This window comes from Enhydra lutris, unplaced genomic scaffold (genome assembly GCF_002288905.1).
Source record: "Enhydra lutris kenyoni isolate GAN:26980312 unplaced genomic scaffold, ASM228890v2 scaffoldscaffold3, whole genome shotgun sequence".
Classification (NCBI taxonomy): domain Eukaryota; kingdom Metazoa; phylum Chordata; class Mammalia; order Carnivora; family Mustelidae; genus Enhydra; species Enhydra lutris.
In genome coordinates, this window is record NW_019154087.1 from 84404110 (window position 1) to 84415909 (window position 11800).

General features: G+C 44.9%; 1 protein-coding gene and 1 pseudogene across 3 annotated transcripts in view; both read left to right on the forward strand.

The window, feature by feature from the left end:
* LOC111156836 (ectonucleoside triphosphate diphosphohydrolase 4) overlaps nt 1-11539 on the forward strand; it is a 33573-nt gene extending 22034 nt beyond the window's left edge. For 2 of the 3 annotated variants that reach the window (XM_022517938.1, XM_022517946.1), the window contains exons 8-13: nt 510-664; nt 2569-2735; nt 6387-6711; nt 8471-8556; nt 9481-9642; nt 10711-11539. In XM_022517938.1, coding sequence (XP_022373646.1) covers nt 510-664; nt 2569-2735; nt 6387-6711; nt 8471-8556; nt 9481-9642; nt 10711-10939 — 1124 coding nt within the window. In that variant the 3' untranslated portion in view covers nt 10940-11539. The remainder of the gene's footprint in view (nt 1-509; nt 665-2568; nt 2736-6386; nt 6712-8470; nt 8557-9480; nt 9643-10710) is intronic. The other variant, XM_022517951.1, reaches the window with a different exon arrangement.
* Nucleotides 3294-3704, forward strand: LOC111155911 (annotated as a pseudogene).
* Nucleotides 11540-11800: the final 261 nt, after the last annotated feature.

Sequence of the window (11800 nt, forward strand, 5' to 3'; positions counted from 1 at the left end):
CCCGCATCGGGCTCTCTGCTCAGTGGGGAGCCTACTTCCTCCTCTCTTTCTCTCTCTCTCTCTCTGCCTGACTCTCTGCCTACTTGTGATCTCTCTCTCTCTCTGTCAAATAAATAAATCTTTAAAAAAAAAAAGGATTTTATTTATTTGAGACAGCATGAGTGGGGAACAGAGGGAGTGGAAGGAGCAGACTTCCCACTGAGCAGAGAGCCTGATGTGGGACTTGATCCCAGGACCCTGGGATCATGACCTGAGCTGAAGGCAGACACGCTTAACCGACTGAGCCACCCAGGCACCCCCAGGAGCCAAATTTTGTGACACAGCTAAGTGGGTAGGAGTAGATAGAGGAGCTGCTCTTTCCCACTATGAACTTGACTATAGGTGGGAGGAGTAGGCTGAGTTTGCCCAGATGGGCTTAAGATAAGTACCATGGAAACAAGGGGACTCACGAGAAGATCCCCATTTTCCAGGTTGGTTCTGTTCCAATGGATATTTCTTGTTATTTGCAGATGAGGAGGCAGTTGTGGAGGTTAACATTCCTGGTAGTGAAAGCAGGGAAGCTATTCTCCGTAAAAGGACAGCCGGTATTCTGGACATGGGCGGCGTGTCGACTCAGATAGCATACGAAGTTCCCAAAACTGTAAGCTTTGCCTCCTCACAGCAGGTTACTATCCGTACAAATTTTCTTCTGTTTGGTTTGGTTTTCCTTTAACATGTCTCCATCCATTTTTGTCTTGTTTTCTGAGTCTGAACACATCTTTACTATGCTTGCTGAGGCCCTACCTTCCCAACCCAGGAGAACGGAGTCAGGAGAAAGCCACGCAAACCTCTGCTAAGCCGTTTGTGTTTATTCATTGAAGTCAGCTGGTTTGTTTTCTGAACTGGGCGTTTTTGTTTGGTATAAATTTTAGTCACATGCTTGAATTTTTGTTTGTATTTTCAGTCACTTCTTTTCTTAACAGATACTGTAAAACATAATGTAATAGCATCACATTTCTTAAGTTATGGTTGGGGAATGTACTGGGGTTTCTTTCAAGGCTCAGACAGTTTTTGACTTTTCTAGAAAGAATTGAGGTTTGTATGCACTGTTTGCACATTTCTGAACTTAGGGTTTCCACTGTTTTCTCCTGTGCCCCTCAGGGCCCTCACTCACTACCTATAGTTTCCCAGTAGGCTGGGCAGCCTCGTCTAGAGAGCACCAGGAAGGTTTCCAGATGTGTTCCTGAACTGCTACACATCTTTAAGACTCTCTTTCCACTCAGCTGTAAATTCCTACTAAAGCCTGGTTTCCTGCACTTCCCCCTAGCGTGGTGTAGTGGTTAAAAAAGCCTGGCCTCCGTCGTCACATGAGCCTCGCTAGATGCAACCTTAAGCACATCGCTTAACTACTGGGAGGCAGGTTCTTCATCTGTAGAGGTCCATGCAGGCAGCTCTCACACGGGGCTTTTATAAGGCTGAGATGAGATAGTGCATATAACATAGCTGATGTACTGCCAGCTGCCTAGCGTTCGCTGTTACTGGCGTATTTATTAAGCTCTTTACAGAAATGCTTTGTAAATTCAAATACGACGATTTGTGTGTCCTGCTTCTCGTCCCAGCATGCCTCTAGAAACTATTATACCTTTTGTTAAAAGTCGTGTTTTCCCCCTCAAGACAAAGGAAAAAATACATAGAAAGCAAGTTTCGAAAAACTGAAAAATCAGGGTTAAAACTTTTCTATGGGTGTGTCATCCAAAAACAATCATTGTTAGCATTTTGGTGTATTTCTTTTCATTCATTTTTCTGTAATTATAGTTTTTTTTTTTCAAATATGGTTGTTGTAATCTTACTGTTTATATAATTTTGTGTCCCTCATTTAATAGTGCATAAGCATGTTCCTCCACATACTATTGATTACCATAATTAACTAAGCCCTCCTTGGAGTTGTAGATTATTTTTTATCTTAAAAAAATTTTTTTTTAAAGATTTTATTATTTATTTGAGAAAGAGAGTGAGAGAGAGAGCACAGGAGCAGGGGCATAGGGGCGGAGGGACAGGGAGAAGCAGACCCCGCGCTGAACAGGGAGCCTGAGGCAGGCTTGATCCCAAAGATCCCAAAGTCATGATCTGAGTCAAAGGTAAACACTTAACCAACTGAGCCACCCAGGCGCCCCAGAGCTGTAGATTTAGATGACACTTGGTTTTTTCTCTCACAGAACACAGAGGTCATCTTTGTATGTGGAGACTTTTTGATGTTTAGAATTATTTCTAAAACATAGGCTTCCATAAGTACGTATACTACATCGGTGGGTATGAACTATGTCTTTCCGAAGTACGTATATTACATCGGAGGGTATGAACTTCCCTTTCCACAAAGCAACAGTATCACAGGCGTGCAGCACATCTGGAATTTCTTAAGTCAGAATTGTCATATTGAATTTGGAAGGATGCTTGGAAGAGTCCTTGGGAAATGGAGAAGCAGACATTTTTGCTGCTTTTAGATGGGACTCTTTTTAGATCCTTTTTCACAGGAGGTTATTGTTTTTGTATTGCTTTAAATATTGAAGTCTTTTATCCTTGCACCTGCAGGAAGAAGTAGCTAAGAACTTGTTAGCTGAATTTAACTTGGGATGTGATGTTCACCAAACTGAGCATGTGTACCGAGTCTATGTGGCCACGTTTCTTGGGTTTGGTGGCAATGCTGCTCGACAGAGGTACGAAGACCGAATATTTGCCAGCACCGTTCAAAAGAACAGGTAAAGCACCTTCCACTTCGCAGCATTCACTTTCAAACCTCGGTATCTCCTCATAGAAAACATATCCAGGCAAAGCAGGGAGACCTCAAGCAACAGAAGTATATCAGCACTGTCAGCTTTTGACGCCCCTGGCAGCTGAGAAATGAAGGGACAGCAGATGTCTTTGGCTCTGAACCCTTCCAGCCTCCGAAGGAAGATCTCTCCCTTAGACCCACACCTCCATAGATTAGAGATTTCACTGTTAATGTATTGAGGCAGTTTTGAACCCTGGGTAGTGTATTTCACATTGCAGAGCCCTTGGGAAACTCAGCACCTGGGCCTCTGCAGATGTCCCAGAGGCTTGCAGTAAGTGATGATCAAATTGTCATTGAGGATGGAAGGGGATTACCTGATGTTCTGGTGGTGTTCTGGAAAACCAGCCTGTGCAGTCATTTAGTGGATAAGACCATAGAGAAAGAAGTTATTCAAGAGAAAGAAGTGATCTACAAGTCTAAGTTAGTGATTTTAAACATTTTTAGCAGTGAAACTTTTTAAAAATGCGTTTATGAGGGGCCCAAAATGGTGACCAGCTGCTATGAGCATTTCCTTAAGCTCTGTGAGGACTGGCCAGTGGATGAGAGCAAATAGGGCTGGGACTTGGGCACTTATCTGTGGCACAGGGTAAGACAGGCCTTTAAGGAGGGAGAGAACACCCATATTCCAGAACCTAAGGCCTGTGGTCAGATGTATGAGAGCTTAGCACAACTCCATTCGAACTATTACAAACACAAGTACCCTCGTCCCAGAGACACAAGCTTCAGCAGCCTGTTCATGGAAGAGTATAAGCTGATCCTGTCCACAGACAACTTGAGAGAGTTTAAGGAAATGAATAAAGACATATGGAAGACACTGCAAGAGAAGTTTGCCCCCAGGAATCCCAAGGAGAAGCAGAAGGCCTGGGCTCAGTCCTTATCTCACCCATGCATCTAAACGTGGAGTCTTAGGTATTTATGTCATCATAAATTTACATCATCACAAATAAAACTGCCCTGATTTTTACTGAAAAAAACCTCAAAAAACAAAAAACTGAGTTTTATAAAAAATTCTGCTATAGAAAATATATAAAACAAATAAAAGCAACACTATTGTATTGTATTTATTTGTCAGAGAGAGTAAAGGTAGTGGGAGCAGCAGGCAGAGGGAGAGGGAGAAGCAGCCTCCCCACCAAGCAAGGAGCCTGAGGCAGGACTCAATCCCAGCATCCTGGGATCATGACCTGAGCTGAAGGCAGACACTTCACTGACTGAGCCACTCAGGTGTCCCTAAATCAGCACTTTAATTAGTTTAAATTTATAAGTTTAAGTATATAACAATTATTTATTTGAAATTGGGGCATAAGAAAAGCAAAGCTGTTTGGATGAATAAAAATACCTGAAATGTGGAGTTATATAAAATATCCTGTTAATTACTGTGTTTAGTTTTCCTTGTTTTGATGATTGGTTTTGAAGGGGAAAAAATCCCAATTTGTAGAGATAAATGGTAGCATATAGTTCCTTGATCAGTTTAATCTTAACAAAACTGTGGAGGCCTGAACTTTAAGAGACTAGGACACAGCCATTCAGTACCACATTTTCCAGAAATTCACATATGTGAATAGGAAGAGCCGTAAAAACTTGTTCTTCTGCTCCAGACATTAATTGAATGGTGTTAGTCAAGAGATTGGTAGTCCCATAGTTTCTTTTAAATGTAGTGTATTATATACTACATATTGGTATAATTATTTTTTATAATAGTCTTATATAGGAATACTTCTTTAGTGATGTTTGAGTTAGAACTTCAGAGAAACACCTGCAATGCTAATTTTTATTAATTGGCTTTAATGTCAAACTTGTATGACAGTTCAGTGGCCCTTCTTAATTTAGTTGTAGGGCAGCTAAAAACAGTAGTGTTGAAGTACATTTGACTAGTCTCGGACTTATTTTTTTAAGATTTTATTTATGTATTTAGAGCGAGTGTGTGTTAGCAAGGGGAGGGACAGAGGGAGAGAGAATCTCAAGCAGACTCTGGACGGAGTGTGGAGGCTGATGAGGGGCTCGATCTCACAACCCCAAGATCATGACCTGAGCTGAAATCAGGAGTCGGACACTTTGCTGACTAAGCCATCTTGGACTTTTATAATGATTATAAACATTAGTCATCATTTTTTATATATGTGAGTAATTGAGCCTTGAAATGCATAGTTATCTCTTTGCCATCAGTAGCAACTGTGATTTTAAAATAAGACATTTTTAGGGCGCCTGGGTGGCTCATTGGGTTAAGCCGCTGCCTTCGGCTCAGGTCATGATCTCAGAGTCCTGGGATCGAGTCCCGCATTGGGCTCTCTGCTCAGTGGGGAGCCTGCTTCCCTCTCTCCCTCTCTCTCTCTCTCTCTCTCTCTCTCTGCCTGCCTCTCCATCTACTTGTGATCTCTCTCTGTCAAATAAAAAAAAAAAAGACATTTTTAATTAATGGCAAAGATCTTAATTTATTACATTCAAGTGCATTTTGAGTTGCCTTGATCTTAGGGATAAAAAACTTGTCATTCGAGTGACGGATAGTAAAATTTAAACACCTTTTTAGGCCCATGTGATTTCACAGTATCAAACACTGAAGTAAACCCAGTGGTTGTGAGCTCTTTCCGGTTCCTCAGTGGCTTCGCAGTGAGTATGTACAGGGGACGACAGATCTTAGTGCAGGGAAATCACATTGGGAAGTCAGTCCTAAGCGCAGTGCATTTCAGAGGACAGTTAAGATATCTTGTCCATGGAATGTCTCAGAACCTTGAATTAACAATAGAAACTCTTATCTGTAGCAATTGGGATCAATAGTTGATTAATTTTTAAAAATCAGTTAAAATAGAATCCAAAATGGAATGTAACTGTAGGCACTTTGTTTTAGCTTAGGTATTCATGGGCCAGTGTTTTGTTCCAGACTGAGGTCTTTTCTTAGGCTACCGCCGTCATAGCTCTTTTTTCTTAGGCTACTGCCGTCATAGCTCTGGCCTGCCCTGCATCTGCTCATCTCAGTGTCATTTGGCTTCTTTAAAGACTACCAAGGGCTTAACAAACATTTGTGAAGCAACTTGATACCAGTTTTTCTAGATTTTCCCAATTTTTTTCAACTTTGCTAGTACTGAGTTTGACAGTAGTTTTTAAGTAAGCACCTTGCCTCCAAGGCATGGACCCTGAGGCCAATGACCTTTTTCCACAGTCACATTTCATCTCTATACACTGAAACCCACAGGCTCTAGTGGCAGAACAGGATTGGGAATGACACAGTTGGTAGGCATTCGGCTGCAGTAAACTTGAAACCAAGAGGAGCGTAGGCACCCAAACAGGCTGAGAGCATCAGGCCACGTTCCTGGGTACTGAAAGCACTGGTCATCTCACCAGGTAGCTGTTTCACTGGACCCTGTTACAGTGTCTGCCCTACACGCATGTGCATGGATGGTGAATCTCCAAGAGGGGTTCAAGAACCTGTTTCCCTAACCTCATGACCCCAGAACCCATTTTCATTTCCACAGAACACCTTGCTGAATGTCTACAGAATGTCTTGAGAAACACTGACCTGCAGCTGCTGCTTCAAAAAACGGTTTTCTGTCAATCTCAAATCAAGTTTCTCTTTGTCCTGTAGGCTCCTGGGGAAACAGACCGGTCTGGCTCCTGATACTCCATACCTGGACCCCTGCTTACCCCTAGACATTAAAGATGAAATCCAGCAAAATGGACGGACCATGTACCTCCGGGGAACAGGAGACTTTGACCTATGTCGAGAGACCATCCAGCCTTTCATGAATAAAACGAATGAGACACAGACTTCCCTCAACGGTGTCTACCAGCCCCCGATTCACTTCCAAAACAGTGAATTCTATGGCTTTTCGGAGTTCTACTATTGCACTGAAGATGTGTTACGAATGGGGGGGGATTACAATGCTGCTACATTTACTAAAGCTGCAAAGGTAACCTTCAAAGACATCCTCTTCCTCCGCATGCTTTTGAGAGACTCATGTGGACAGTGGCAGTTTATGTCCCTCCTGCACTTTGAGAGGCCTGGGTCAAGAGAAGGGGAAGGTGGAGGATGGAAGGATGTAGGGCAGCCTGCTGGGGACCCTGTTCCCTTGGTTGAACAAGAGATGCTGTCCCAGTAGGAGTGAGAAGTCCACTGACTTCTGCCCACCACTCCATGAGCCACTCTGAGCATCAGTGGCTTCCAGGTGACAGACTTGTGTACTTCGGGGTGATAATGTAGCCATGATCTGGCCACACTCCCGGCAGCCTTCCTTTTGCTTAGCTACCAGGACCCCTGTTCTCCTGCTGGCTCCTCCCTTTCTGATGGTTGCTTAGGCTCTTTCAAGGGTTCCCCACCTTTATACCCCTTAACCCTGGGTGATCCCTGACAGCCACCTTTGGCCCTTGGACCTTCAGGCTCTTTGATGGTCTCATCCATGCTCACGAGTTGCTGCCACTGCCTGTCAAGAAGAGGCTCCAGGCCTGACCCCTGCCTTCTAGATTTCATGACCCAAGACAGACACACCATTTTCTCTCTGTTCCCTCATTCTGTGATGTTGTCTGGGTTAATGGCATCCCTGACCATCCAGTCCACCTCCCAAAACTCGAGTTCTAGGTTTCTCCCTGCCATTCATTCCGGCCTCGCCACACACGCCCCATAATCAGTCAACAAGCCTTCATGCATATCATCTCTCAAAGCCTTCCCTACTTTACGTCCTGCTCTCACTGCCCTAGTTATGCCTGCGGCTGTCACCTGCAGGAACCTCCCAGTAGGTCTTCTTGCCTCTGGTCTCTCTCCAATGTTCATGCCTCATGCCACTCCCAGAGTGTTCTGTCCAAGACACAAGTGCTGTCCCCTCTCCTTTTTACAGTCTTTAGCAGCTTCCTTTCATACCAGGATAAATTGCAGATGCTTTTGGATGTCTTCCCCTCTTGGGGGCCTCCCCTCCCCACCCAGCATGCCCTTACTCTCATCACTGCAGACAGCTCTTAGTTTCCCTGGCATCTAAGTTACTTGCCCTCTTGTCTTCGTTCACGGTGTTTGCTCTGCCCTAAATGCCTGTCCTTGCCTCTCACCCCAGACCGAGTGTTGTTCTGTGTCCCCTCTCGCACGTTTCACCATCTCTCAGAGCCTCCATTTCTTTGTCCTTGAAATAGAGGTTGGAGTCCTAGCCATACCAAGGAATGGCTTTAAGTATTGCGTTCAGAAAAGGCACTTAGTGCTCTGTAACTGTTAGCTATCAGTATTATTAGAAATAACTTCAGGAAAAGATAGCACGTCTTTCCCTTCTAAAGGCAGGCCTTTTGGAATCTTGTTGGTGTTCCCAGAGCCTTGCACTATGGCGCCACAGAAACAGGTACCCACTCTGACCTAGCTAAAGTACCACTTCACTGTTCCAAAAGTTTTTGCCTGTCACAGGCAGTTACACAGGGGGAAATGTAAGCAGTTTTGAAGAGGTTGGTTATGGGCAGTGAAATTCTCTGTCACAATAACTTCAGCAGCATTTTAAGACGGAACAATCACTCTCCACTAATCAGTGTCTGCTGGAAGCTTGTGCATCTTGTCTTCCCGTTATGTATAGAAATTAAGCTTGTGTTGCCTGAATGGAAGTATCTGTTGGTTAGGAATATGAATTTGGTAAACCCTTTTGAAAATGAAGAAACTTTTACACTTTACCAATGATTTATTTGGGGTGAAATTTCTTCCAGGATTATTGTGCAACAAAGTGGTCGATCTTGCGGGAACGCTTTGACCGCGGACTCTACGCTTCCCATGCCGACCTCCACAGGCTGAAGTAAGGAGTGGGTGGCTGAGCCACGAGCTTTCCAGAAACCATGCTTCAGTGTTGGCCCCTGGCTTACCACACCCTGGCCCCAACCTACTTTTGCGTCCTCATTGATCCCAGTTTCTCCTCATCTGCCCTGGGCTCCTTTCAAACGGGACAGCAGATACTTGTGTCCAAACGTATCTGATAGTTTTTATTCAGTTTTGCTGTTCCTTCCACCTAGAATTCCCCTGTTTAACCCCAGCTTTGTTGAAGTCCAGGCCAGACCTCAGAGTCAGGTCAGACGCTGTTCTCGTCGAGTCTCCCTCTGCCCATTCAAGCAGACTCCATCCCTCTCTTGGTGTCCAGAGGACACAGTATGTCTCCCTAGTGGCATTTATCAGGTTCTGCCTTATTTCATAATTATTTGTTGCTTTTTAATATCCTGTCATCATAAGTCACTTAAGTGACATGGGCTATCTTATTATTTGCTATTATATCTTATTATAACTTAGCCCAGCACTTTGCAATAAGTAAGCCTCTGATAAATATTTAGAATCCTACACTATCAGAGCTGAAAAGGACCCTTCTGCCTTCTCATTTTATAATAAAGAAACTGAGGTCCAAAGAAGTTGGAACTTGCTCAGTATTTACCAGAGAGTAAATGAGGGAATGCCTGAGGAGAAAAAAATCTGTCATGGCAAGGTGTGAAATCCTACTGAGACCAAGTTCCATGCGCTAAGTGATTCTGGCAGGTGAACTGTTTGGGTTGTGGGACAAGGGGTACAAACCAAGTCCATCAGCTAGAAGTACACACAATTGGTTTGTCTACTCGGAGTGCTGGCCTAGTGAGGCCTCTGCACCCACCGTGGTGGCGGGGGAAGGCCGTCCCAGTGAGCGGGTCACGTTGACAAGTAAGCGAATCCCACTTAGGTTTGTGCTTGGTGTTTCTAGGTATCAGTGCTTCAAGTCGGCCTGGATGTTCGAGGTGTTTCACAGGGGCTTTTCGTTTCCTGTCAACTATAAAAATTTAAAGACAGCCTTACAAGTTTATGACAAAGAGGTTCAGTGGACGCTCGGAGCAATCCTTTACAGGACCCGATTTTTACCGTTAAGGTATGGCTGCGAATCTGGTAACAAGAATCAAACGAAACAGGCTTTTCTGCATTATGATAGCGCATGGCAGCTGGGGCTGGCGGGTGCTTGGGGAGCATGCTGGCCGCGGGCAGGACTGCAGACCGGAGTTTGACACCCGTGCTTCCTTCCCGCCCCACCCGTCCCATCGCATGCAGCACGGAAGTGTTTGGTTATGTCAAGCGTCTTTCCCCAACCCCTGCACAGAAGGGCTAATGTGGGGCTCTTCATCTTTATGGCTTCAGACTCCTCCTCAAAATATTGCTCCTAAGGTATGTAAATAAATAACAGGGTATAGAGGAAACTGCCGTATTGAAATATATTTGTCAAAATATTACAGAAGACATATCTGTGGTACAGTAATATGTGTTCTGGCAGCAGAGCTAGTACTTTCCGTAATTCCCGTACAGTGACGTGTGTCGATATTTTGAGGTGTTTGCAAACCACCACAGTGTGGTATAAGAGCTCTCCGAGCATCCGCACAATCCAAGTCGCAAGTACTACAGACACTGCCGTAGTTTGTGGTCTGCATTCATGGCCAGTGGAAATGCCAGTCAGAGACCGGCAAGTGAAAATGGACATTTTCCTGCTCCCGTTCACAGATCTGCTGCCCGCTGACCCCGGGGCACTGATAAACGAGAAATGCGCTTCTTGGGGGATCCCCCCCTTCTTCCAGTGGAGCGTGTGCCGGCAGTCTGTTTCGCTGGGCTGCCTGCAGACATTGTGGGTGGTGGGTATTACTGCTCACAGACGGGGGCCCTCATTCCACAGTGGCTCCTGTGTGTCAGGGAAACTGTCACCGTTTGTTTAAAATTCTGGGTTTTATTTCCCAAATGACAGTGACGGTAACTGCTGCAGACGTACAAATGCGCTCTCACGTGTTCTCTTGTTACTGCTTACAACCACCCTCTGTTAGGCCACGTTGGCCTATGTTTCGGAGGTGAGGAAACTCAGTTCCAGAGACGCCGCACCTGTTCCACCGCGTGGCTTGGCTTGGTCAGTCCCGGTCTCGCTTACGTGTGGTGTTTGCTTTTGTTTCCACGCGGGCAGGGACATCCAGCAGGAGACTTTCCGGGCCAGTCATGCTCACTGGCGGGGCTTCTCCTTCGTCTACAATCACTACCTGTTCTCAGGCTGCTTCCTGGTGGTCGTGCTCTCCATCCTCCTGTACCTGCTGCGGCTGCGGCGCATTCACCGGAGGACGCCCCGCAGCGCCTCGACCGCCGCCCTCTGGCTGGAGGAAGGCCTCCCGTCCCAGAAGATTGCCGGCGCCCTGTGAAGGGGGTTCGAGAGCCCTGGAAGACTTTCTGAAGGAAAAGCCATTTTTGCCTCAGGGTTTCTCCTCTTTATTCTCACTTGGTTTTGTTTCTCCTTTGCCCTTTTGTTCCTTGAAACAGAAACGAAATCCATTGTTTGTAAGCTCCACTGTTTTGTCTACAGCTTTAAATTGAGGAGCAGGGAAAAGGGAAAATCACTTCATTCTTGCTGCACAGGATAGCAACCTAAGATTGTCTGTTTTTCTTTGAGGTGTGTTACATTTGAAACATGCACTTGGATAGTGAAGGGAATGGCAAAGCTGTTCTCCATCAGAGAAGGTAGTGCTGACGGTTGATGCTTTCTCCAAACCAGAACCCAACGGGCTGAATCATAGTCCTCTTTTTGTCTGTCTCAAAAGCTCTGACCTACACAGGGTGATGCATTGTTTTTATTGTTCAGGTCTGTCCCTGTATAGTTTCTTCATAGACTTAAAAAATCAAAACCATTTATATCCAAGATAGAAATATAGGAACCAGGAGGTACTATTTTTAAAACCGATAGTCCTGGAAGATGTGAAATAATGACTAGAGCAGTGTGTGTGTGTGCGTGTGTGTGTGTGTGTGTGTGTGTGTAAGAGAGAAAGAATGTGTGTGAGAGAAACCATGTGAGATAATGTGTGTGTGAGAGTGTGTGAGAGATAAATGATAGAGGATGAGAGAATGCAGTACTCTTTCTTTTAAAAACACACACTTTAGAATTTATTGTTTCAATTCTTTTTATGTAGAAGAATCCCCATTACCATTATCCCTCCTGACACAGATAATGACTTTCTCAGTCCCACCTTTCCGCAGCCCTAGAATAGTATCTTTGAGTGAGTTGGAAA